At 39.9% G+C, this 27,674-nt stretch overlaps 1 protein-coding gene across 1 annotated transcript; it reads left to right on the top strand.

Annotated features, from left to right (window-relative positions):
* The first annotated feature begins 4,757 nt into the window (after positions 1-4,757).
* LOC141007765 (transmembrane protein 164) lies at positions 4,758-25,689 on the top strand. Its single transcript, XM_073480169.1, has 6 exons — positions 4,758-5,626; positions 16,194-16,243; positions 19,404-19,470; positions 20,471-20,549; positions 21,781-21,881; positions 24,163-25,689. Exons 1-6 carry the CDS (start codon positions 5,189-5,191, stop codon positions 24,367-24,369), a joined length of 942 nt encoding a protein of 313 aa, XP_073336270.1. The 5' UTR covers positions 4,758-5,188; the 3' UTR covers positions 24,370-25,689.
* Positions 25,690-27,674: the final 1,985 nt, after the last annotated feature.

Here is a 27,674-nt window from a genome sequence, read left to right as displayed (position 1 = left end):
TGCAGCTACTGCTGAAAATTGTCTTGAATCCTGATCTCATGTATTGACAAAACACCAGTTAACCAGTTAAAACCTATAACGTTATTTTTTGTTTTTTTTCTTCATGTATTTGAATTTCAGTTGGAGACCTATTGTTGCACAGTGTCAGGAATTGAATAGGTCTGATGAGAAGATAAAACATGACAGCTGACAGGTTGTATTTCCATATTACAGATAAAGGCAGGCCATCTCATTGGACTAGGATTCTTTAACACTACTTTACATTAATGCCATGTTAACAACTGCATTAGTTGTCTCAGATAGAAGAGTAGCTCTATAACATTTTGGTGAGGGAACCTTCATGGGGGAACCATGGGGGAATATCAACATAAGGCTGTAAAGTAAGGAAGTAAAATTAAATGTACATGTCACCTTTTAATTGCAGCACAGGATATGGATACAGAAAATAAACAGCATACATATAAAGCAATATATATATAAAAATAATTTGCAGCCCTATTGCCAGCAAAATAAGTCGGTACAAATGGGTGTTGAAGTGTGGCAAGAATATTATTTGCATACTGCTGTGCAATCAAAAAAGTCCCATCAAGTGTTTCTGACATCTGGGTACAGTTACACTTGCTTTTTAGAGAATAAATATCAAAATTATGTATTCCTCTCTGGAGAAAACTGAAGCTAATGTTGAAACTGACTGGTGGGAAGAGCTGTCAGAAATACTGTATGCATACTCCACAGGAAGTTATCTTCTGCTATCTCCTGACAAACAACCCAGCCTTGAACCTATATGAGCAGACAGACAACGCTTTAAGAAGCTGTGCTGCTGCTTTCCTCCCTGCCCAGCTGTTCTTTCTCCCAAATCTTCAGCTAATTGGCCTTTTTTTCCACCAGACCTGAAGGGGCTTGTTTTACTGACAGTCTTTTACTTGAGGAGTTCAGTTTCTGGAGCCAGGAGGCCGGATCTCTCTTTATCCCGCAGGATCAAGTGCTGGGAGGCCAGTTGATCTTTAGCCCTCTCCCTGCTCTCTCCCCATCCTGAAACCAGGCATGGACTTTATAGCAGACTTGTAAACTTGAGTCTGAGTTTTTTCCCTTATGAGACTGGGAGGACATACTTTATTACCCTTTTATGAATGTGGGGTCAATTTTATTTTTCTGGACAGCGAGTGATGGTAAAGAGTCTGCTGATGAGACGGTCTCCGCTGAGTGCCCTTTAGCTCCTTAATGGAGGCCTCAATCACCTCAGCAATCAGTTTGGAGTAATCCAGGTTAATATGTTAAGGTCTTACAGAATTAAATCCCTTTCATACAAATATGAGTCTTCGGAAGTGTGATTGAAGGAGGTCACTTTCGTACGGTGGCCCTGAACTGCAAATCATAACGGCAAATAATAAAACACAACAACAAATCACAAAACAACAGCAATTCACAAAACACAATGACAAATAGGACTATACAACAACTTATAAAACAAAGAACAAAACATAACAGCAAATAACAACTCAATGGCAAACAGGACAACACAACAATTTTCCTATTTTAAGCTGTGAATTGCACTATAGGGCCACCTTACTTTTGATTGGTCAGCTCAGGTTATGGCACTCGATGGAGACACTTGTCCATCTGTGACTTAAATAGAAGCCTGTGGTAATATGAGTCCCATGAGCCTTGAAAATTGTTTCCACTAATTAGTCATAGTCTAAATCATGTTCATAGTTTATAGAAAGCTAAAGGATCTTCGGTTCATATTGAAGTACACTAGCTTTCATGGGACTGTGATTACATTCCCGCTCATGCATGTTATTTATTTATGTATATATTAATTTTTAACTGACTGTTTTCCCCCTTGTGCACTTAACAGTACATTATGTCATTAATAAATTATCTTTTCGTGTGAAACTCATCTTACTTAGGTGATAATTTTCAAGACTAGACACTGATTACACACCCAGGGCTCAGTTTCTCTACAAAACCACCAGCACAAGCAAACCAGAGCACCACTTATTCCCACATTGTGCATAGCAAAGTAGCTTTGGCCACAATTACAACATTTCAACACGGAGTCATTTGCACTCAGAATGCTGGACCTGCTTTCAAACAGGCCCCGCGCCACACATGAGTGCTACACATACCCCGACACTAATGGAATCATGTCAGCGTGTGGTTATTTCAAAAACCAAGCACTGGCCAAGCAAAGCAGGCGCTGTGGGAGAAACATTTCCTGCCTCTTTCACTTCTCTTCACTCACGAGCTCATGTCAGTCCGTTCCCTGCATGCTCGTTCAGGCCACTTCATCTCCCCATGTGCGTTTGTGAAAAACATTTGGCAAGTTGAAGTGAATCCCAATCTGTGTGGAGGGTGAGTACGTCACTACCCCCTACTACGATGGAAACACAATGAGCCAAATGAGCATGGAGGAAACAAGCTTACAAATGAGTTCTCTGTGGACTTTGATATTGGCAAGTGTCTATTTTGTAATTCACTTCAATCAAACTTTGCTGCCTCATCCTCACACATGAAGTGATTTCAAAGGAAGTATTTAGGTCACATCATAATCTAAATCATACAACCTTCCTATTACTGCAGCTCTTCATGTTTGCCCATATAGTAGGGAAGATACATGTGATGTGATGACCTACAGTTTGTTTTTTTCTTTTTAGAGTCATGCATTTATAATGAAAGTTGAACACTAAACAATAGAGCAACATGTCAACCAATAGCCATGATGACAGTGGCTTTGTTCCAACAGTAATAAAAGTGTCCCACAGTTACCAGTTCTTTTATTACCTGTTGCTCAGTACGTTCTCTTCTCTTGGAGTGACACCTTGCCAAGATTATCATGGCTAATAATTAACTGTAAAAAGTTATCCATTGCTTTCACTTTAACATTTATTATTACAGTAAAATGGCTAAAGTTTTTGCTGATGGCAGCACTATGAAGATTATAAAGGGTTTGCCAAAATCAATTCATTTCTTTCATCTGGAACAATGAATTTGTAAGGAAATATTGAGTTTGTGACAAATGTCTCTTAAATACATGGCTTTAAAGGTCATGTGTGTAGAATTGAGAGACTGAAATGGAATATGATATTGGCAGATATGAATTACAATTTTCATAATTATGTTTTCATTAGTGTATAATCACCTGAAACTAAGATTTGTTGTATTTTCGCTACCTTAGAACGAACCTTTTATATCTACAGAGGGAGCAGGCCCTCTTCCATGGAGATCGCCATGTTACATCTTTCTACTGTTGCCCAGAATATACAAATCCAACACTAGCTCTAGATGGCATAGGGCAAATCTCTATGTGCAACTACACCGCTAGTTGCCACAACATCCTACGCAATGGTCCTTTAAAATGCTTGAAATTTGGCCAGATGGCAGTGCTTGAAGGAAGGCCAAACAGTGACCAGAATTCAAAGGTTTCCTGACCTTCAGAGTAGAAAAAATCTACACAGATAATGCAGTGCCAATCCTGTCATTAGTTTTCAGGATAAATTGGCCACAGTTGAACAAACTGATGAAGACAATTCAAGCAATTCAAGTCAAACATAATTATAGTCACATATTACAATGTATGTCTCAGAGGGCTGTACATAAAATAAAACAAAATCACATCGCATCAATGGCCGAGCCAATTAAAACTGTGTTTAGAAAAGTGAGATCAACTTTATTCTGTAATTTAGGGGCCTTCTAAGAGTCAGCTATAATTACCATTCGCGATGATCACCAAAATGCAAATTTACCATAATTAAAAGAGACAGCTGAAAAAGCATTTGAGATATCAAAGTCCTCCATTAATCCATGAAACTTTGTGCTGATAACAGAAGCCATTCTCTGAGACGCACAGATTTGTATTCATTTTGATTTAATTGCCACACTAAAACCTACTGGAATCTTACTGTTTCTGCACAGAACGTGTTACGTGTGAAGATGTATGGAGGTGTAACTGTGGCCTAACCGCATCGTGGCAACACCAGGTGATGAATAATTGTCTGGAATGTGTATAACTGGCATAACTTCATAAACTCCATGAAAGAAGGGTAGATAAAAACAGGATTTAAATCAATATAACCTGAATTCATCTTGCTGATAATAGGTTCCAGGCAAGAACACATAATAGAACAGGAACTAATTGTTATTATTATGAAGTTTCTCATTAATCCAGCATGTGGTGTAGTGAGAGAATTGAACTGAAGAGCCCCTATTTTTTTTGTTGAGGTTTAGAATAGAAACATTGTCATAAGTGCATTCACTGGCAATTTGCTCTATTACTTAGATGAAACGTGAATTGATGCATTTTCCTATTTACATGAACGCACCATTCACAAACATCACGTGTGTTGGGTTCGATTGTGCTCTCATATTTGCCTCACAGGCATAGTACACAATGTTTTATGTTCGGATGAGCCCACAAACTAAACAAATTCAACCACCTCTGAGTAGCATTTATACATTAATGTTGTAAACACCATCTGTGGATACCATTGGTGCTATTGTAAGCACATTTTACATTTGTAAAATAAATTAATACCTCTGTTTAATTGTGTGCACACGACTGTAACAGCCTGCATTAGCTGAGTAATCGAGCAGTAAATCCACCCTCATTTACTTTTTGTCATCATTAGTCCAGTTTTTGACACACATGATAATTTTCCTACTTAAAAAAAGAGCCCCTGAATGCAGCACCCATGCCGTCCACCAATGAGATTCGTGCTCAACCTGAGAGGCAAAACTCGGGGTGTTAAAAAAAATACATAGCGCCGCTTCAGTTCAGCAAGGTAGGCTTGGTAGCTTGGTAGCTAGGCTAGCTAACGTTACCTATCCGGTGTCTGCGCTGTTGCTAACTCACGCTAACCTGACGTCCTGCAAACTGCTTTCTAGCATGGCACGACTGCTTGCTTCATATGATGCCGTGCTAATTTGAATGTCCACGTTAGCTAGCTTGGTTTCCAACAGTGTGAGGGGACGCGAGGGAAGAGAGACGCCTGCCACCACACTGCCTCCACCAGCCGCTACGGATAGTCTCGCCTACCGCTGCCTCCCGCCGCTAGCTGAAGTTCCTCATCCGCCTGTGGATGAGGTAGTTTTGGGGGGTGGTGTTAGCTAGCTTAAACACACCAAGGCGGTGGATACATGTCTACCTCTCAACCACGAGACCAACTACGAAAGGGAAATCTTGCAGTTCATGTTTCGCCAAGAAGTCGGTGTGACGTCTTTTATTCCATCTTGTTCGTATCTTTTCCAACAAGAGAAGAGGAATATGTCCAGATATAACATATACAGCCTGTTGGACTGGGTCTATGGCGGGGTGGACCCGAAGTTTGAGGGCAACGGGGGCCCCGAGTGCGCCGCCTTCCTCGCGCCCCAGCAGCGCATCAGTGAAAGTCTGGTCATCGTCCTCATCTCCCTGGTGGAGATCTGCGTGGCGCTGAGCAAAATTAACCTCTCCAAGGAGCTCAGAGTGGTTGGAAAAGACTGCACAAGGGCAAAGGAGGATAGTCTGGGCAAGAACCTGTTGCTGGTCGCCCTTTGCATGACTTTTGGAGTGGAGGTTGGGTTCAAATTCGCGACCAAGACTGTGATCTATCTGCTGAATCCCTGCCATGTCGTGACCATGGTTCAGGTAAGGATGACACCTCGGGCCTGAGGCTGATGTGTGTGTGTTTGATAAGGCTACGTGCATGTGTGTGCACTCCCGGATGGGCTGCTAATGTGAGAGCAACACCCGCCAAGTCTAGACATACTTAGTTTCTTTTCTTCATAACAGACTGAGTGACAGTAGACGGGTTATGATTTGTGTTTTAACATGTTAATTGACTTTAATTGCACTGTTTTCATCAACTGCATTTTGGGCCTCACCCATCTAACTCACAGTATGGTGAAACACAGTGTTACCCAGGTATGTTTTACTTCCTTAAGAGACAACATGCTCTCATTTCATCAAGGCCAATAACCGATTATATAGAGCCAATACATTTGCATTAAAAGTGGAAATCTTAGTGTCAAAGTTTAAAATGACCAGTGATGGAAATGTTAAAGGTGAACTATGTAGTTTGGGGGAAGAAATTTTAAAGATACTCCTGGGCTGATTTTTATTTTTTTATGCCTAAACAAACTAAATAAACAAACTCTTTGTGTTCATGACTGAATAAACTGAATAAACAAACTGACCTTAAAGGACAACACAATTTCAAACTGTTTTACTTTTGTTTATATGTGGTGGACCCTGCCACCTTTCTAGCTTCAAACAGTGTTCTGGGGACCTTATTTTCCTCTGACAACAGCTTGTTTATTCAGTTAGGAAACTTTTTTTTTTTTATCTGAAAATGTGTTATTAACTCACTGACATTGTAAATATTAAATTTCTCCAAAATTACATAGTGCCACTTTAAGAAGAACAGTTTCTTCAAGTACTTAATTTGAGTATTTATTCCACTTCCTGTTATCTAATACTTCCATTACACCAAGTTTGGAGGCAAATATTATACTTTTATTGAACCATACTTATTTTATAACTTTTGGTTACTAGCTACTTTGCAGACTCAGATTATTAATACTTTATTGTTATTTGGCATCAGAGTCAAAGTAGCGCATTTTTAAATGAATTGATTGACCAAAAACACCAGTTCTGCTAATCAGAAAAAGGATGAATACTGGATAATACAACAGCCAAGCTGATAATCAGTCGATCCCCACTTTGTACAGCATTTGCATGGTGTATTACGCATTCTTTAGTTAGATTTTTGTCTTATTTCTTGGCCTGCTCAGACAATCTCTAGGTCCAATGTAAACCTGGCTATCTTATCACTGCTACTGGTAAAAAGAGGAAGGAAAAGATTCATGCATTTCCTTTTTATATAGCTCCTTTTTAGAGGTTCTCAACAACAACAAAACGCAAGATACACATAGAAGTTTGGGGTCTTGTTTTGGAGATGTAATGAGACACTTGTCTCGTCTATGTTGGGGAGGTGGTGGTGGTCTGGACAGAAAGTGCTGCCATGAAATAAGACCTGTTGTCTGAAGTTCAGCCCTTGAGGTATGCAACAGGAGCCTGGGCGTCACCTGATTTAAACCTATATCATTGTTTTTTACTGGAAGGGGCAATGTTACCCAGGAGCTTATGGTTCAAAATAGCACAAAGGTTCTCAGTGCTGCCATGAGAACATACAGTACCTACCTGCATGTCTGTCTTTCACGCCGTCTAGTTGGCTGACCTTCATGGTACATGATTGCACAACATGGGTCATGGAAACAGGTCCCTGCCAATTTTAATGTGTTTGTTATACACATCAACTATGGAGAAACAGCAATTTTGATGTGATTATTTCAGATAACATGGCAGTAGTGTGACAGCAAGCGGACGTTGATGAATGACTTGCTGTGACTAAGAATTGACTGATGGTAGGAAGATGTCCTTGATGTGTTGAGGCCAAGGTAAAGATGATCCGTAGTAGGTATTCATCACGCCTGTTGACACGCGAGTGTGATCAGAAGAGGAAATTACAATTTAAATAAGGAGGAGGAGCACTGGTAGGAAGTGGAAGTTGCCGGTTTGTTGTAACGTCTCTATTTTACCGTTGAAACAGGTTTATAGGAACAAGTTTTTTCCATCAATGGGATGACTCTGCAGGGATTGCCTCCAGGAGTTTATTTGTTGCAGTGAATACAGCCAGGGGCCTGACTGTATGATATGAGAAAAATATGTGGAACAGGAGGAGGTGTGTTTTGCATTCTTATGTTGTTGAAGGCGATGTGTGTGTGCGGGATGGTGCACTGTTAGAGCAGTGGTCCTGCAGAGGATTTCTCAACAAGAGGGCTGGAAGAAGATTTAATATTTGTAGAATATTTGGCATCTTGGTGGTGGTGAGGAAGTTTCATTGTCTGACTGCATAAGTTCACATTAATTGAGCACACCCACCTGTTCCTTATTAGAGCTGATGGATATATATCGATTGGCCAATATTATCAGCCAATCTTGGGCTATCACAGACTCATGTTGTCAGAAATATTGATTTTTCAATACATTCTGAGTAAGGGAAACAGTTTTAATACTCATTTTCGACAGTATTGATAAACCAGTACCGACTGCGCTTTCTAACTCTCTCTTTTCTCCGATAGCAAGTTGACAACACACATCAGGGTTTCTGCCAGTGTATTCCAAGATCTGTGGCCTGCCAGGCCTAAGCAACGAAGAACCATTTAAAGATGTTCTTTTAAACTAAAATGGGTGATACAAATAACAAACTGCTTCCAAGATTAAGTCAGTGCGTAGGTTGTGCACATAAAGTTGCCAAGTGTGCCGTCAGGGGGAAAGAGCGTGTGTTTGACGCTAAGTATGAAGTTTACAGCAATGTTGTAGCAGTGAACTAATACTGCAGTGTGTGTACAGTTTAGCCAGTTTGTTGGTGAAAAATTAAGTTTATTGTGAAACCATTACATATCAAATGTTTGGCAACCACATTTAAGGGATCATTGCAAGTAAGGTGTGTATATCGGCCGATGTATTGGCATCAGAATGTTTTTATTGTTTTGCTCTAGTCATAAGGGTTGGTGTGTTTGCAGTCTGTGGGTGTGGCACCTTTTTTTAATCCTTTCTGAGATCAAAGCATTCCATAAGGATGCAATTATCCTCAGCTGGCCCTGTATCCTTTTTAGCTTGTTTTACCGAGCAGCTGTGCATAAAAACTGCATATCTGGAAGTCCAGAATTCTGAGTACATTTTATAGACTGAAAAATGTAGGCTCCTGTAAGGTTTCCTATTGAGATTAGACGTTAACACAGTTGTTCAGTGATCGACACAAGCATGCACTCCACCTGAGTGTTATTGAGCAGAATGTAAACACTTGACAGTGTTGTTGTCCCGCTGCAGGTTACCTGCCCTGCAGCCTGTTTACTACATATTTTATAGTGGATTGAAGAACAGTTTCGATGTTATTGCCACATACTTGCACAGCATACTGGTGCTTACGAGACAACATTTTCCATAACCTTGCTCTTTACTACAAAAACATAAATATTGAATGAACCGAAATTTCACACCTTTCAAGCAAAAATGCTGTTCTAGCTCAATCTTGTGTAAAGTGGCTGTGTCAGTTGCCGAGCTCACACACATATCAAAAACACCAGGCGAGCAAGCATCACTCTGTACAAGGTGAGAGAGTCCCACTGGGGGTGAAGAGTTCAGTGTCTGATGACTGATGAGTTGATGCACCACATCTGACAACACAGATGTCTTTTATGTTTTCCTCCACATGGAACATGAGCAGTCAGATTGCCACGCTGACGGACGTCTGATCGCTGACCGATCAATTTACTGTCATGCATTTCCATCTGAGTCCAGTGGATATGGCTGAGGCTCCATAAACAAATCAAATAACAGATTATATTAACAGTTAATTACGTTATGTCTTAAAGGGTAACTCCACCATTTTTACACATTAAAGTGTGTTGTCAGGTATTGGGGAGTACTACTGCATATGGAAAAAACAAAAACGGTTCTAAAGCCTTTTGTGGCTTTTGTGTGGAGGAAGCTGCATGTAATCTGATAAATTGCCCGCAAGTTGCATCGTGGGTAATGTAGACGCCAGCTTTTGAAATGCAGTCCACAGGTTCAGCATTAGTGTACTATAAATGGTACGGTTTTAAAACAAATGATCAAAACTGATACAGCAGAATCGGAGATATCGCCTTTGTTATTCCACACATTCTTCTTCCTTTTCAAAACGTACGACCTACATTACCCACAATGCAATTTAGCCACTGAGTTACATCACTGCAGGCAATTAATCTTATTACATGCAGCTTCTTCTGGAGCCAAAAAAAGACTTTCTACTAATTTTTCACATGTGTAGTAGTACGTTCCAAGACCTGTAAACACATGATAATAAAAATAAATTGATGGAGTTACCCTTTAACTTTAGATTGACTGTATCATATGAAATATTCTGGATGTGCTCTGCAGTTAATTAAGATTTCTGATGCAGTCGAGTAAGTGAAAAATTCAGACATCATTAATGGGTAGACAAATTAGATTTGGCCTATGGGGTGGTACCAAGTGATTCTTAGACCCCTTTTTTAATGTATAATAAAACTAAAAGCTGGTGTAAAAGGTGTAACATGAAAACAGTTAAGATGTTAGGGGGAGAAATCTGATCTTCATATGCCAGGATTCAGATTTCAGATGCTATGAAAGGCTGTTATTGAAGTCTGCTGCAAATATAATGACCATAACTGTGATTCACTCCGCTGCCTTGAATCGTTGAATGTGTCATTACTGTAAAAATCCTGTCCAGCCTTGCGGATGTTCCAGGATGATAGAATAGGTTAAGGAAATTGTATTTCTCAGTAGTGTCCATGTGGTGTTCGAATGACTCATTACCTCCTCCAGGATTCTCCAGTGAGCTGGGAGTTTCCTTTTTAACGCATGATGATAGGTACGCTCCTGTCAGACACACAACCCCCTTATCAAGCGAACTTTCTTCCCTTGTAGATATTGCCACGGGTCCGGTGTGACACTGAACATTCGGGTCATTTCAAAACAGTGATAAATATGAGGTAGGCTGATGATTAATATTGCGACAGGCTCCATGAAAGAATCCCAACTCACCCTTCTTCATAACAGGCCTCTTTCATTCTGCAGCAGCTTTGACTGGGTTTAACAAGAGTTTAAAATGCTGCTTGATTGCACACTGCAGCAATGAACATTACGACATTGTGCATTGTCTTTGCACCATAGGTTGAGAGCTTGCCTATAAAGTGAAGTGCCATGCTGTTAACAAGTGTGTAACAAGCAATCACCATCAATATACCAGACTACAGTATCAGCATTATCTTTACATATAGCCACATTTATCAGCTGTAGCCATAACACTCAGCGCAACAGATTGTTCACTCTGTCATACAGTTTACGCTAAAGGCACTGTACTGTATAACCTAATGACTACACTTTTGAAAAGGAAGTATAGCTTATCAGTAATGAGTTCTGTCAATCTATAAGTAGGCCATTGATCTTTTTTTATCAGCAGTTTTCCAGCTTGAAAGGTCATTATACAGACACAACTGTTTGGGTTATCTGCCAATGGCTGGTAAACTTTGTGATGGCATTTCTTGCTATTTTTAGAAACCAAACAATCAATCGATTCATAGAGAAAATTATTAGTAGATAGATCCATACTGAAAAAATCATTAGTTGCAGTAAAGCGTAAAATCCTGTTTTGTTTATGCACATCTAATCAGAATCTAATGATGTAATACTGTTTCTGCATTCAGAACTTTTATTTTTAATACTTTAAGTACATTTTCCTCAATAAACGTACAAAGTACTTGTAACAATATGTCTACAGTATGGTATGAGTACAAAGTAAAGGATCTGAGTACTTCTTCCACCACTGCCCGTCTCTGTCAAGAAACAAACTTCTGTTGTTTTTTTTTTAAGAAGTTAGGTTGGCACACCTACAGCTTAGTTGCCTTGTGTGCAGTCTCTCCCGATGTGCGAGACAGGTACCAGCAAGTTGCTGCAGTCACAGAAAATTGTTTCATGCTATAAGGAATAGTTATGTTTCTTTAAGGTCTTTTCACACTGCACTTACCTCCAGGCATAAAACATTCTTAGGGCCTCGTAGCCTCAGGCTAAGAACTTTTACAAATAGGTGCATTCTTTGCACATTCCAAGGACGGCTAACTCCAACTTTAGCCTAGGGCTTGCTTGGCCATGCTCAGGAGCAGGGTTATCCCCTGAAAATCGAATAAATATGCAGCTGAAGTAATGAGAGTAGTCACGCGTCATTCCAAAATGTAAACATTATTCATGTGTTCCAACAGACATTTAACCCAGGGCTAGTGGAAACACAGTAAAAAGTGAAAAGTTATCTGTGGGTCAACTCTTAGCCCTAGGGTGGGACTATGCGGTGTGAAGAGCCCTGTCAGCAGCAACGTGTGCCATGATGAGCGTAATAGTTACGGAAAGGCTGTGTGTACACACAAAGTCCCTGTTCATGCAGTGTTGCAATGGCGTCTTCCTGCAATCTCCACAGCAGAGTTGTGTGAAACGCTACTAGGCATGGATACATTTGAGCTAGCTAGACAACCTTAGTGACAGTAGACAGCAAGGGTCAATCAAATAATTGCTGCACAATTGTTGATGGTCATAAGTTGCATGCTGCCACCAGTGTGCAGAGTGGACGTAAAACAAAATGTGGTCAATCAACTTGTTGACGAGAGTTTGCAGTGAAGTTGGCCTATTTCAACAACCCACCAATGGCTGCTGAACTCAACTATTCACCACTCATTTGGCAAGTGGTTGGAGCTAATTTTGGACCCTGTCTGCAGCAATGCAGAAAATATTTTTGTTAGATTATAACTGGGTTATACATCGATAAGCCCAACGTTAAAACCACTGAGAGGTGACGTGAATAACACTGATCATCTCATTACAATCGAATGTCTGCTGGGAAATGTTTGCAGACACCCCTGCAGACAAAGTAAATCCAATTATGGCAACGGCAGTCCTCAATGGCAGTGGCCCCCCAACAGGACAATACACCTCGTCAACCCAAGGAACGTGACAGAGAGTTTAAGGCATCGTCCTACACTCCAAATTCTGTGATCCCAATACATTCGAAGCATCTGTTTGGACGTCCAAGGACGAGTCCAATTCATGGAGGCCACACTGTGGATATGACTTGGCTTTGAGTCGTTGAAGCATGGAAACAGGACCTTGGGGGGTGTTCTGTAGTGTTTGGCACCAGGACGTTGTTGGTAGTCCTGTGGGTTGCAATGTGAGGCCTATATAGAGCCGACCTCTTCCAGCACGCCCCCTGGATCCCGGATTGGCAACTGCCATTGGGGAGTGCTGTTGCCACGAGGGATCGTTCTTGATCTGGAACAATGTTTGGGTGGGTGGTGCATGTTAAGCGGCACACACTTGAAGGCCAGGACCCAAGGTTTCCCAGCAAGACGGTGCATTGTACAAAGATGATTTTAGTGTTTTTTTAGTGGTTTTATTGTTGTGGCTCATCAGTTTATTTGCACCGTACAAGTACATATTATAAAGGAAGCTCAAATTGACCAAACAATAGCCAACAACATTAAATTACATTACCCACTGTATCAAAAGAAGTTACCTTCAAGTGTGTATTTTTATTTCCAGTCATTCATTGGTTGTCTTCCAGTATTTTCCTCGAGGCTGAAATTTTGAAGTACTATGAGATTTCACCATCTGTTATCTTACTTACTTACTTACTTAGATAAATGTCTCTCTGAATGACTGCTCATTTTGGAACCATCTGCCATCACCTGTAAGATTAGGAAATGGAGGTCTTCCTATTTCACGTCTTTCCCCATTCAACTGCAAGTAGGAAACAGGAAAGATGATGGCATGGCTGCTGTCTGCTGTACCTCAAGATGGATTTATATTTCAGTGGTAAAATTAAATTGGGAGAAACGAGTGTCAGAGGTAATTGTGTGTTTTATGCTGCAACAACAGCGTCAAGGCTGGTTTGGCTCTGATGACTGTGATCATGCATGTGGGTATAGTCTGGGCCGGGCTGTTTATTAGAGACGCAGAAGCTTGTGTACAGTGATGACGAAGTTGGTTGGCCACTGAAAGAGTGACTCCTCAAGTTGCTCTTTTTTCAATCATTGACAGTATCAGTAAACCTGAGGAATATACTGGCTTATGCCTCACACACATTAAAATGATTCACCAAGGAAAAAAACAGGCTTTATGTTAATTATGACAAACTCACTTGTCCCTGACCTTCAGATGGTGCATCTGATGATTTAACAATAAGAGTAGATCAGATAAGTGTGTGTTATCTATGTAGTGATGTATTTTGTCTTCCAATTGCACTGGATTATAGTTAAGTTCAGACGGTGCGTCTGAAGGTCAGGGACACTGAATAGTTTACAAGCTCATTTTTTCTCTCCACTTCAGCCAAAACTTATGTTGCAGACAAATATTCTTTTTATTTATCACTTTGAATAAGGTCCCTGTTTGGAGCATTAACATGTGGTGAGGGTATTTCAGTCACTGGCAAGACCAAGGACATAATTAACACATTTTTACCTCCAAATGCACACTTTAGAGTTTTCTGTACCTTCTAAATCCAGTTTTTGTTGCTGAGTAAACTGAAGACTCTAGACTTTTGGAAGATTAACAATGTTGACAGTAAAAGCACACAGCCGGGAAGTGTCTGCCCTTTCTGAAGGACTGTGACAGCCACATAATACCAACACATACTGTCAAGTCTTGATGAAATAACAACATTGCCCAATTTGGTATTTAAGGAAGAACCTAACTATACCAACATGCACAAGATGCATTTATTTCGACAAGATACTGTTTAAATCTCAAAACATTGCTGTTCTGTATATTTAATATGCAAAGACTGTTTAATAAGAGTAGATCCGATAAGTGTGTGTTATCTATGTAGTGATAGCCCTGTATCTCGTCTTCCAACTGCACTGGATTATAGTTAAGTAGTGCTTCTCACCTACGAATAAGATCATGACTTCATGGGCCAGCATCTCAGACAGGGATTAATCCTAGTTGTAGACTGAAGTGGCCTTTTAAATCAGATTAACTCAAATTGGCTTTCCCAAGCATTTTTTGGAATAGGCCTAGATCAGCATAGTCTCCAAGTAATATTATATAGTGCAGGACAGCAGTGTGTCAACAGTGGCACATGGATTATTTGGTCAGTTTCAGTTTTAGACCAACATCCACAACCGTCCGACGAGTCCTTATCAACAGATACTACTCGATTAGTCATTTGCATGAAATCTATTTCTGTCTGTTTTCCTGTTCACAGTGAAAATGTAGAGATGGTGTCACTGCTGCAGCCCAGACGTGCATTACTGTCATGAACATATACCCACCTCTAAGAACTGTGTTCATATGCAACTGTTTACATTTGAGGAATAGCTTTCCATGTTGCATAAATCCCTTTGAACAGCATATCAGGTTATATTCATATTGAAAAAAACTATTCACAAACTATTGGTTTACTTATACATTATCATTTATGTGTTCATTTATTTCACAATGTCTTCTTTATTTATCTACTTAATATTTATTTAACACTTTAAGGTTCCATACAAGAGAGCTGTGTGTAATTGGTTTGATGCTTCTGACATGAAACAATGCATCCAAGTGACAACATTTTACCACAGACAGTATAATTAAAAAATCCTACAATTCTTTTGAAATTCAGGATTACAAATGTAATTAATTATTTTTGTGCTAAAAGCTTTTGTTACACATCATGGTGCAAAACATGCTTGTTGAAAACAACTTAATTTCTCATGACAGCAGGTGCAGGTTAATATGATATGATAGGTGTACAGCAGATCAATCCCTGAGACATATCCCCTGGCCGGTGGGCATTTGAACAGATCTCAGGTAAATTGCTTTCTTGTAATGGTGTTTGCAGCCTTTGGCTTCCAGGAAAACCAACTCTGTTTTCTGTCAGATGTAGTTTTGAACCAATCCATGTTTGCTGTATCCTCCAGGCCCAATAGCACAGTGACTGAGCATGGATGAGATGTATAACTGGGAGCCACATTGTAACCTATATTGTCTTCAATTATGAAGTGAACATTGATTTTCATTCTTTTGACAAAGTAAATGAAGGAACTAGAAACTTTTAACTGGCCTCTCCTTTGTTTTCACATGTATGAATATCAGCCGCCTTCACTCGAAGCTGTTAATTTATTTGACAAATCATTTGTGATTCTGCTGTGAATTAAACCTGGACACTAACAGTCCAGAACTGATACATGTCCATGGCTGTGAAATTGATTATTTTCCTTCTCCCTGTTCCATGAGCAATGACTTGTAGATTGAAATTGACAGTCCTGTTTAAAATCAGGCAATAAAATACATTAATGCCAGTACTTGGCAGCCATTTAAAGGTTTCAAATCCTACCCTGATTGTTTGACCATCCTCCTGGGTCCATCACAACTGTGCAGTTGCTTTTCTTACTTGAAACAAGAAGCACCTGACAGTTGCCTGTGGGATGCTCTGTTAAAGTTCTCCTGCTCTTATTACATTAATAAAAACTTGTTAGAGCAACTTGTTCTTTTTCCTTACTTACAGCACTGAGCACTGGAAGCTCTTGAAGCTATTCCATAATGACTTGAGTTTTATGCAATAATGCAATTTCTCATCTCTCTGTGCTTTCTTCTACAGATCTTCCTGCTGGCCTGCCCGCCAGGTAAAACGGCGATGGTTGTGTTTAGGTGAGTATATTTACCCCTGGCTCGTGTCTGTCTTCGGTGTTCTACTCTTGTTACATTCAGTGAAATTAAAGAATGTATTCAGGCAATATAGATCTGATAGGTGAGCTAAAGTGTTTAGTGCTACAACTCAGTTTCCTGCATTATTTAGTCCTCCACCCTCCATTTCAACCTGCCGAAGGAGGTTGAATGTAATATAAAATGATTGGGCAAATAGACCCAAATGGAACATGGATTTTATTTTCATATAAAAGCAATTGCTGCGTTTATTATAATTGCTTAGGCTTCCTCACAGTAAACTGGCGTTTCCCCATGTTTTTTTTGTAATGACTTTGTTGGGCTTTGTAGTCTCCCCTCCTCAACAGCTGCTCTAGCCTGGGCAGTTAATTATTCAGGAGAAATGACTGTGTTCCAGCCAGTGGGGAACACAAAGTTGGATTTACTCAGAAATAAATATGAGCAAGGTCACTTTCTGTTGCCATAGCCCATGGGACTCCCACAGTGAACAGCTGCAGTGAGTGGTAGCAGTTCTATCAAGGTAGCTGTGTCTTACCTGAAATGACTGAAAGGTAGCCAACTAAATATCTTTGGAAAACAAAATACATACGTACATCACCTCAGAAAAATGTAACGCATCCATCAGTCCAAGATGTTCTTTTACATAGGGAACTAGTTTATATAATATTGTATCAGCTTACCAGACATTGCATGGGTATTTCCCATGAGAAATATTTGGACTTGTTTCTGTCCTGCTTCAGGCTATTGACAATTGTAGTTTGCTTAAACATGGCGTTCTCTATGTGCTTGGATAAGAAACAATGCAAACAAGTGAACTGCACAGTATTTGTACCATAAAAGCCAGCAGTACCTAAGATGATTTTAAATAACAATTTCAGACCTGTTTGATTTGGCCACACCTGTGGTTAGCAAACACTCCTTGAGCAGCTACAGTACTTCATCAGAAATATGGCAGAAGAGCAACCGGTATTCCTGTTTACAGTGCAACCCCAAAAATCATGTTTGAATAAAGAAGTCAATAATCTGCCTTACTTTATCAGGCTATGACAGAACAGCAGGGCACAGTAAAATGAGTTGGTAACCTCACTGAGAGGTGTGCAGCCGTACACCCACAGTCCCTCCATCTAAGAGTTGCTCGTCCTTGTTCCCTTGCTCCATATTTAAATCTGATCTGCTGTCAAATGTAACTTTTATCTTGTAGACGCGTTTTTAAAGAACAACCCCTGTCAGCACTCAACTCGGTGTCAATATACATTACTTTTCCTGTGAATGCTCCACAACAAAACCGGCCAGAACATCATTGGTACCCATTTACCAAGCACCAATGATATCAGTAGTGAGATGTCTGCATGGAGCCCAAAAGATACTAAAAGACAACACCAGCCCTAGCCACAGTCTGTTCACCCTGCTGCCATCTGGCAAAAGGTACAGAAGTATCCAATGTTGTACCACCAGACTACAGAGTAGCTTGTTTCTTAAGGCTGTGAGAGTCCTGAACTCATCCTCAACCCTCCACCATAAAAAATAGTACAACTTGCATTTTGTTGTGCAATCCTATGCTGTAAAATGACAGTTTAATTAACCTTTGCGATCATGAAAACTTTAAAAGCCTTCTTTTTATTTTGTCATTTGAATTTATAATCCCTGCCTCCTTCATACTTCATGCATAAATGCAGCTCCAGCTTTTATACCAGTGTGACCGCATTGACTTAATCAATAAACACACAGTACCAACATCTATTCAAGCATTCAAGAGTGGGTGACCACCTCTGCCTTCAGACACTAGTAGCCACCGTTCTGCTTGGTTTCAGCTCATTTTGTTCACTAGACAGACAAACCATTGCGTGAGAAACAAGCGTGTACCATTATCTTGTGACAGCAGAATAACATCAGAGACTTCATGCAGTGTGAGATGTAAGATGAGATAAGAAACTCCTTTACTGATCACACTGAAGGGAAGTTCGGGTGTGACAGCAGCACGAGGACAGAAGTAAATACAGATAAGTAAAGACATATAGAAAATAAATAAGTATGTAACATTTAAACGAATAGATTCAACAGAAACTACAAAAGCACATTCAAATGCAGTAACCACACCCACATTTGAGGAATAGTGCAGTACCGTCTCAGGCAAAATAGTGGTGTAATTTGTAGCGGTAATTTGCACACATATAATACCGTTATGTGTGGTATGAGTATATCAGAGTATGATAGTACAATAGTACATACACATAATAAATACAGTAAAAGTGGGATAATACTGGGCAAAGGTTACTAATGATCAATAAATGTGGTGAATTCAAAATTGAATGAAGCCGACTGTTGTTTCAAAAAGGTCCGGCGGCCCCCGGAGTGACAGCCGGGCTCATTTGAGCTGACATTCCTACAGCACTGCTGTTTTCCCAGTGACCTTGGCTGTCACAACAGTTATTTTGGCTCATTTGACAAAGTGAGCAGTCAGAGGATATAGATGTAGATCCGCACTCTGACACATAAGCTCCTGGGCTTTTCTGTACGGTGGCTCTTAGAATAATTGTTGGTTAAAAGAAACATTTCTCCTACTGTTGGATGTGCAGAAGGTGACTGAACAAGCATCACACTCCCTCTGTCTGCAGGAGCAGACGAGCTGTGTGTGGACTGAATGGTGAGTGAGATGGGAGCAGCTGAGGGAGACTGGGTTATATCTAACTGTACACTAATTCTGAATGAATAGCTAGAGTTACTGATTTGTCAGAATCATGACATCAACTGTGTGTGATTTCTTAATGGATCGTAAAAATGTCAAGTCTCTGAGTGAAACCATCAGTGACCCGACTTCTCGCAATCTGCGCTCTCAGTAGGAGCTGACCCTGCCAACAAATGAGAGACAGCTGCTGCTAACAGCGTCAGAGAGGACTCTGATTGGTTTTTTAGCGACATAGACCATAATCTACGCTGTCCTCCACCTGTTCCTCTGTTCTTACATCAGAACTAATCGATTCAAACTAATATCAGTGCAAAGATGCCTTCAGTGGCAAAACGATTGTTAAAATGTTCCCGGGAGTGTCAGGCAGGTGTGATGGAAGATATGAGGTTTATCAGATCTATTGACATTTCCATGTTGTTCTTCTCATCGGCTTATTTTTTTCCTCCTGTGTGTTTTCAGGCTGCAGGTCCACATGTTGAACGGTGCATTACTGGCTTTAATGTTCCCTGTAGTCAACACAAGACTGGTAAGTAACCAGTACTGCGAAATCTTTATCAAAGCCTTGATCTTATTCTGAAAGACTTCTGCTCTCATCTTTGCAAGTTCTTGTTCTGCCTCTGAGGTTAACACGGGTATGTGTCTTGTTCGGAGTCCATATATTTCATTTTTTGACAGCTTAACAGGAGAGCAAGTTTTATCCCTAAGCTTCAATAAGTTTAGGACTTTTTATCTCTTCCTTGTCAAAAATGTGATGTTTGAATAAATGTAGTTCCTCTACTAGAGCATGAATCTGAAGAATTACATTTCAGCATTCAGGAGCCAAAGTGTCAGATCCAAGTGGCAGAGAGTACAAGCGTGATTGATGGTGGAAAACTGCTTGTTTTAGTGAAGGAAATCTGAGTTCAGATCCAGCAACACTGCCTTCTCAAAAGCTTAAACTAACAGCTGCAGACGAGGACCAAATGCAGCCGATAATGTACTTACTTTAAATTCAATTTGCTTAAATGACATCAAGCTTTGACAGAACTTTGAGAACCCTAACATGACCTCTATGAAAGTCAAACCCTCCTACTGCAGAACAAGTCTTACCAAACTAAAGTATCTGCCATAACGCTATCCCTATCTGATAAAGAACTTGTTTTCTCACACAAGAGAGATACGGCTTCGCAGAACAGTTTAGGTTTGTAATACTGGGAACTTTCTTTTAACGTTCATGTACACTGTGTCATTGGTCGGCTGCCCTTCTAAAAAGTTTTCATAGCAGATAAACTTTTTGAATTATGCGTTTATTGACCTTTAATGTTGTTTTTGGAAATCCCATTTTAGCTTGACCTATTTATTGATGAATAAATATTTTATTTGTAAATTATTTTTATTGCCCATTAAAATATTGAATAATAAATTACTTTGTGATCTAATCTATTTACTTTTAGATTAATAAATATATTTGTATATTTGTAAGATCAGGCTCTGAGCACATCATTATTGCGTGTTGGAAGAATTGAAATAGTTTGTTTTGTCCACAGCTGCCGTTTGAGAAGGAGATCTACTACATCCAACACTCCATGCTGTACCTGGTGCCTCTTTATCTTTTCAGGAAAGGAGGTAGGTGTTGATCTAATCATTATGTCTACATTGACATTAACAGCTACGATGAAATACCTTTCCCATGCCAGGTTATAATACCATGGCGCTATCTGTCCTTGGATGGTTACCCTTTTTGTTGGTGATGTCTGAGGTGCTGTTTCATTGTCTATGCCCGCTTCTCAGCTGCACACTCGTGTGTTTATTCTAACAAACCTGTTGCTGCTTGTTATATAATGCCTTCATTCTTATCCACCATCTGCTATAAAGATTTACATGATACATACAGCAAATGTGAACATGCTTTAAGTGGGAAGACAGCAATATGTTCAGTGTATATTCCAAAGGTCTTCCAAAGGGCAAAAGATTACCTTTGTAAGTCAGGGAGGGATCCCATTGCTCCTATGGGTATAAGTAGAGCTTACTTAACCTTTTAGGTAACCAACAACACATCAGACTCTGGAGCATTTCACCTTTCAGTCTGAAATTCAAACCTCTGGGCCATGTAACAATGTGAAGGCGTATCTGCATGAACCAAATACTGAAGCTTAGATATTAACTGGCAGTATTTCCTCAAGAAACAGCTGTCAAGTTGCCCTTAGAGTTGTTCAGTGGCAAATGTTAGAAGGTCTCAGGTGTAACTGTGTGGAAAAGTGTCAGCAGGAAATTGGCGCAGATGAAACCACTTGCTTCATTGAGTTTTCCTGAATGATTAAAGAAGTTAAGAAAGCCTAAGCTAGAAACAAGATAAACTACAATGATGGGTAAGATTTGAATTACTGGTTACATCCACAAGGTTTGGGGCTTTCTAAAAAATTAAGTATAGTTAATTGGCAGAAGTAAGGTAAATGTCAGATTTATAGGGTGTAGCACAGTAATGAAACCTCTGCCTACAGTGCCTCATTGTTCATTAGTAACATAATGCTGGTGACACAAAAGGACAACTTCATTGCTCTTGTTAAACCAATATAATTGCTGCACATTTAATGCCTTCCTTTGGTAAATGCCAGCAGTGAGGAAACAGGAAAAGCCAGTTTGACACCACATCCTGTTACTGCTTTTACTATGGTTGCAGGATGTTGGCACGACTGATGTGTTACAGAGTGGGGAAGTGAAGAGAAAAAGCATTTGGTTCCTTAATAGTTTAACTTGTCCAAGATCAACAGGTGGCCAGAGTTGTCACAGAAGACAAACTCTGTGTGCTTTCTCTCGCTTTAACCCCCAGATGTTTTACAAGTGCTTCTCTCTGCAGGTGTGTACAAGCCGGAACCTCTGGGGGACATGTGGTGGGCGCTGCTCTCCACCGGCATCCTGTTCCTCTATCACTTCGTCTTCTTGCAGGTTCTTGGCCTGGTAAGATGGAGCCCCCTGCTGGCCATTATGTGATATTTCTCAACATGGATGTAATAATCATCACCATTACTCATATCACTGGTTTTATTTCTAGGGAGAATAAAAAGGCGAGGCAAGATTATTCAGACACAAGGTAGTTCAGAAAAAATAAAAAAATATTAAAATAAGACATTAAGACAAAAAAAATACAACTAAAAGCAAGCAAATAAATAGCCTAAGATCAATGAGTTGTTATATGTCTGATTCATTGGAAAGTCAAAGTAAAGGAGAATGTTTTCAGCCCTGATTTGAAGAAGCTTTTGATCAAGATCTGTTTTTTTATGCAAGACCTTTGTAGAAAAGTAAACACATTCTAAGCCGAAGCGCCGACAGACACACAACATTCACAGTTCTTTCAAGCTCAGTTTGAACAAGTGGTGCAGCTATATTGACGGTGTATATGCTGTAAATACTGATTTTATAGGAGAGCAGAGATAATGAGGCTGTTTATGCAGGAGAGACTTACAGAGAAGTAACATACAATACAACTCCCAGTTGTCGGTTAACGATGACCATCTCACTGTTTCATTGAAGACACGATGGGGACTGGGGATTTTATTACCTGTGATAAAGTTGAGTGCACTGTGAGGTGAGAGGCTGTAAGGAGGGAGAGCATGCATATTCACAATATCAATATAATCACAAACACATAATACAGATTGTAAAACGCTTCGGATAAAAGCCCTATAAAATTGCAGCCATTTACTATTAAGAGTATTGAACTGACTTTTGTGTACACAAAGCATGATGGGATATCAAACCGTAGTATTTTTGTTTCATTTTTGTTTTTTTTTCTCAATTCTCAATTTTGTGTTACACAATTTTTAAAAATCTGCAAAATTATTCACAGATTTATCATGCATTTATTTCTCTTTATTTTTTGTAATGTGTTAAAGGTGCAGTACGTAAGAATTGGCCATCTGTCACTTTCATACTTTAGGGCAGCTGCATACACCCAAAGTACCTGCTAACTGTAGCTGCCATTCCCTAGTTAGCTTAGTTAGCTGTACAGCTAGCATTCTGAACTGGGAGCTAGGAGCACCACAGCACTGTTGGTGTTGTTAATACTGCAAGCTCAGGAGCTTTGGACTTTCAGGAGGAGATTTTTAGGCCCTGGGCAGGAAGGCATGCTGGCGGGGAGGTACAGTTGAATGGATACCAGAGGTGCAGATGTGCAACAGTCAGGCGGGAGCTTTACTTTCGTCTCTTGAGGCACAAAGTGGCAATATGAGACATGACGGGCCGTGGCTTGCTGGTTAGCATGATAACTTCAGCAGATATCTCTGCAGCACAGCACATAGACATCTTTGACAAAACATCAAATCTTTTATTCCTTCACATTCTGTTAATGATTTGAACTAATTTTTTAATGTAAAAATTCTTACATATTGTACCTTTTTAATGTTTGAACTTTACATTATAATTAAAGTTTGATGAATAAATTTTGAGGCCTTTTAGTGACTGTTGGTAGGGGTCTACTTGTGACCACCGCTACATTAATTTTCATGTGTTTTTGCTTATATATCCTCATGACTCATAGCCTGGAGCTGGTTACTTAAAAATTAATATCCTGTTTTGTGACATTATTTTGTCCCCTCGCTTTGCATTAAAATTAGATGCTCGAGTGAGTCATATGTTAAATACCAATTAGAAGTCTAAAAGTGAGTCTGAGGTTAATAAATCTAAAAATACATATATATAACTTTAATAAGTGGCCAAATAGTGGTTTCCTAATTACAAAATTATGCATGGTAGAACACAGACAAATCTGAACTATAACGACAACAACTCAGCATTAGCAAAGAGAAAACAGGGGTCATTCTCCCCGTCACTCACTGAAAGACACAGTGAACACAGTGTGCCGCTGCGTTGGGTTGCATAATGACGGAAAGTGTTTGTCATTTTTCCTCCCTCTGCCGATAATAAAGAATCATAAAAACACTGGAAATCTTTATAAGCCTAACTTGGGTTTAGACAGTCACAAAGTGCTGAAATGAGGTGAGTCATTCAGCATTGTATGCGGTCAAATAATAGTTGTGGAGGATTTACAGGCTATGAACCCATCCACCGGGCAATTTGGTGATAGTGCTCTGGAGCAGAAATGAATGATTGTAAAGATATGAAGTGAACCGTGGCCAAAACCTCATTATCCAACAGGGCAGTACTTATTATTCTGATTGGTATTGGCATCATATTAGCACGTGTGCCTACTCAACCTGTCCGTCTGCTTCCCCCACTCCAGGTAACCGAGGTCAACCTGAACAACATGCTGTGCCCGGCCGTGTCTGATCCCTTCTATGGGCCTTGGTACCGGGTGTGGGCGACGGGCCACCAGACGCTGCTGACGCTCCTTCACGGGAAGGTCCTCACACTCCTCTCACAGCACACAGGCTCTGTGTGCCGATACCTACTGGACACACTCCGACTGCGCAGCAAGAAAGTCGACTGATTGTCCACAAAGATGCACACAGACCTAGCCTTTCATTCTAAATGCCTGCTCTTTTCATGGAGATTTTTTTATTTTATTTTATTTTAAATCATCATTTTAATGCATCGTTTGAGACTTACAATCTGTTTTACTGAAACACATGAGCATTTCAGGGCCAGTGAATCAACGTGTCATTCTTTTAGTGCTGTAGTCGGCTTGCATGCACAAACATATAATAGGTCGTTTAAAGGCTGGTAGTTAGCATTGTTGACTCGGACGGAATTTTTTGGGAATGCAATCTCCAGAAATATGTCGGTGAATTTGTGGGAGATTTCTCAAGCTGCCTTTTTGTAAAAGTTCTGAGGACAGAGGATAGGAGTCACACAAATGTCACTTCTAAACTGCAGTTGTTACACATTCAGTTCTTTATGTGTTAGTTATGCTAGATCATATGTTAGTAGGTAAAGCTGCCATTTTATTTGTCTCAAGTGCGTTTTGAAAAAAGATTGTGAATGTGAGCTGTTGTAAAAGTTTTTGCTCGTTTGTAGTTGGAGGATTTTCGTTCGACATGTATGATCGCCTCTTGGTGTTGTCATGACTGAAAAAGGAAACTTATTTATGGTGTCCCTCTGTTCCCACTTACTACACACACTTACAGGTTATAAAAAACATTGTTGTATGTGGCCTCTTTTGCATTTCTGTCTCCAGCCCTTTCAGATCATTCCAGTTGTGATAATCAGGGGACATGAGGATGTATTACGTGCTGAGATTCAAAGTGATGAATGAGGATTTATGGATCTACACTTGGATGTTATTATTACCTCTGCCAAGCAGGTTATGTTTCTGTCTGTTTTATTTTATTGTGATATTGGACCATTTATGGTGAGATATGAACAGTGTGTCATTGGAATGAATGTGTTTTTGTTTTTTGCCAAGATAGAGCGGATCCTGATGAAATGTGCATCTGGGCTGGAATAATGCATCCTAACACTTGAATAGAATTTGTTGCTTGATCCTCAAGTTACCTTACATCCTGAATTCACCACTATAACTGTAACGAGTCACAGTCTGGGTTTTGTATAGAAAAAAATGCATCAGATGATCTGCATGAAGTCACTTTGGGTCATTGGTCGACGACCCAATCGAAAGAAAGTATTAACTAGCATTGATAATTGGAATATGTCAGTCATGGTATATATCATTGCAAGTATGAGGGAAGTGTGTATTACTGTAGCATAAACTGTACTTCACTGTAAAGAAGGGATAAGACAAGCTTTTGTATTTCTATGGGATTGAGTGTATGTGCTGTATCGACAATAAAAGTGATTTCAGTTGACCAAAGTTCTCATTGTGTTTACCAAGCTATTTTTTTTCTTCTCTAACCATGTTCATATTAAATAATTAGATCTGTTACTTTTTACTTGAATTTTACAATACAATACAAACACACATATTATCACAACACTTATCAACAGGCCCAACAACCTAAATACGTAACAAATAACATTAAAGGAAAAAAAATGTAAAAATAGTGTATAAATGAAATGCTTGATGCTATTTCATGTTTATATTTTTTTTTTTCTTGATGAATAAGTGAAGTTTATTGAAGCTGAAGGCTGGAAAGACATTTTTATTTAACTAAAAAAATATTATACTCCTTTTTGCTCTTCTCTCTTTCTTTTTTGTCCTGAGATGGCAGTAATCTTTAGCATTAGAAGTGACTCTTAAAAATGAGTTGGAAGACACTGAATAGTTTAAAAAATGTGGGGAAATTAACTTCTTCACTCTATTGCAAAGAGTTAGATAAGAAAAATGATACCACTTTCACGTCTGTCTGTTCAATATGAAACAGGAGTAAGCAATTAGCTTAGCTGCTGGCTCCAGTTTCAGAGCTATAACGGAATAATCGGAAAATTGAGTTCCCAACAGGGAAAATCACATGAATGCCCCCTCAAGTTGGAACAGAAGTTTTTTGGTAAACGACTTGGATGTCATATTTGCAGAAACATGGCACACGAAAGTAAACGGTTGATGATAAACCTTTTATTTATTCACATATTGCATGTCGCCTTTGTATTGGGTTGTAACCGCTGATGGTTGCAGGGACCTTGCAGTGATTTAGATTAGTTAGAAATGTTAATGTGAAAAACGACTTCACATGAATGCACTATTAATCCCTTCATCTAGCTCTCAGCGAGGAAGCAAATAAACTTATTTTTCCGTTTTCATTCTCAAACTATAAATAAAAGCGCCCAGAGAGCAGAAAACACTGATGCCAAGTTGCTGCCTGACTCATAAAAACTCAAGTTTTTGCCCTGTGTGTTTGGGTTCACTGTTCTCTCAAAGGCCAGACAGGGTAAAGAGCTTTAAGTGCAGCGCTTCGACTGAAGTGAGCTGCAGAGAGTTTTCACGGGCCTGTAGCACTTCATCATCGCAGACGGTCGGGAGAGGAGGTCAATCTAATACCACCACAGTGGCTGCAAAGAGGCCTCAAGGTGGCTGTGGATTAAGAGGAGAAATATGTTAAAATATGCAACTCTTCTCTTCGAGCGCTTGTTGTCTCTGCTTGAAACATACCACACAAAGCACAAGCCCACGATGGTGTCCCTTTCATAAAATAAACTTGAGGTTCCTTTGTGATTTCAGTGTAGAGGAACGACAGAGAAAAGTGTCTTTTGACTTATTCTCTCTCTCTCTCTCTCTTGGTCAACGCAGACATAATCACTGCCAGAGGAAGTGAAAAGTACTTAGTGACAGCGTGTAATGGGATTGATAAGGTTGACACATTTTTGTCACACAAATGGCACCAAGGGCAGTGTAAATCCCCTGTGAAATAAATTGAATTGAATGGAAATGCTTTTTACGACACCAAATTCATTCACTCATCAGTATCATTTATTCAGAGTCGGACAGATGGGAACCCGGAGGCAGACTCAGGAGAGACAGTAAAGAGCTAGTTGGATTGGATCTCAGGCCGGCGCTGGGTTCATGTGTGGTTACACGCAAGACGGCAGAATGAACCACCCAACTATCTCCGAGCACTTAGCCCTGGAGATCATGTAACAGCCAGTAATGTATTTTCAGATACACCTGCCCAGACTTCTCCTGACTCTGTGCTGAGCAAGCCATGTGTTGGAACAGAAAGCTTTGGAAGGCAAACGAGGGGAACATCCAAAGAACACAATTAATAGAGCAATATGCATGACTGCCTGTCAAATTCATACTCAAGACAAATAGCGGGCAGCATGTCGTTAGAGTAACCGCTAACTGCTGCTAACTGTAGCTGCTGTTAGCTCAGTTAGCCGTGCAGCTAGGAGTCCAAATTG

Source organism: Pagrus major, chromosome 13 (assembly GCF_040436345.1).
Source record: "Pagrus major chromosome 13, Pma_NU_1.0".
In the NCBI taxonomy this organism is placed as follows: domain Eukaryota; kingdom Metazoa; phylum Chordata; class Actinopteri; order Spariformes; family Sparidae; genus Pagrus; species Pagrus major.
Note: the sequence above shows the minus strand (reverse complement) of the source record. Positions and strands in the feature narration are given on the sequence as shown.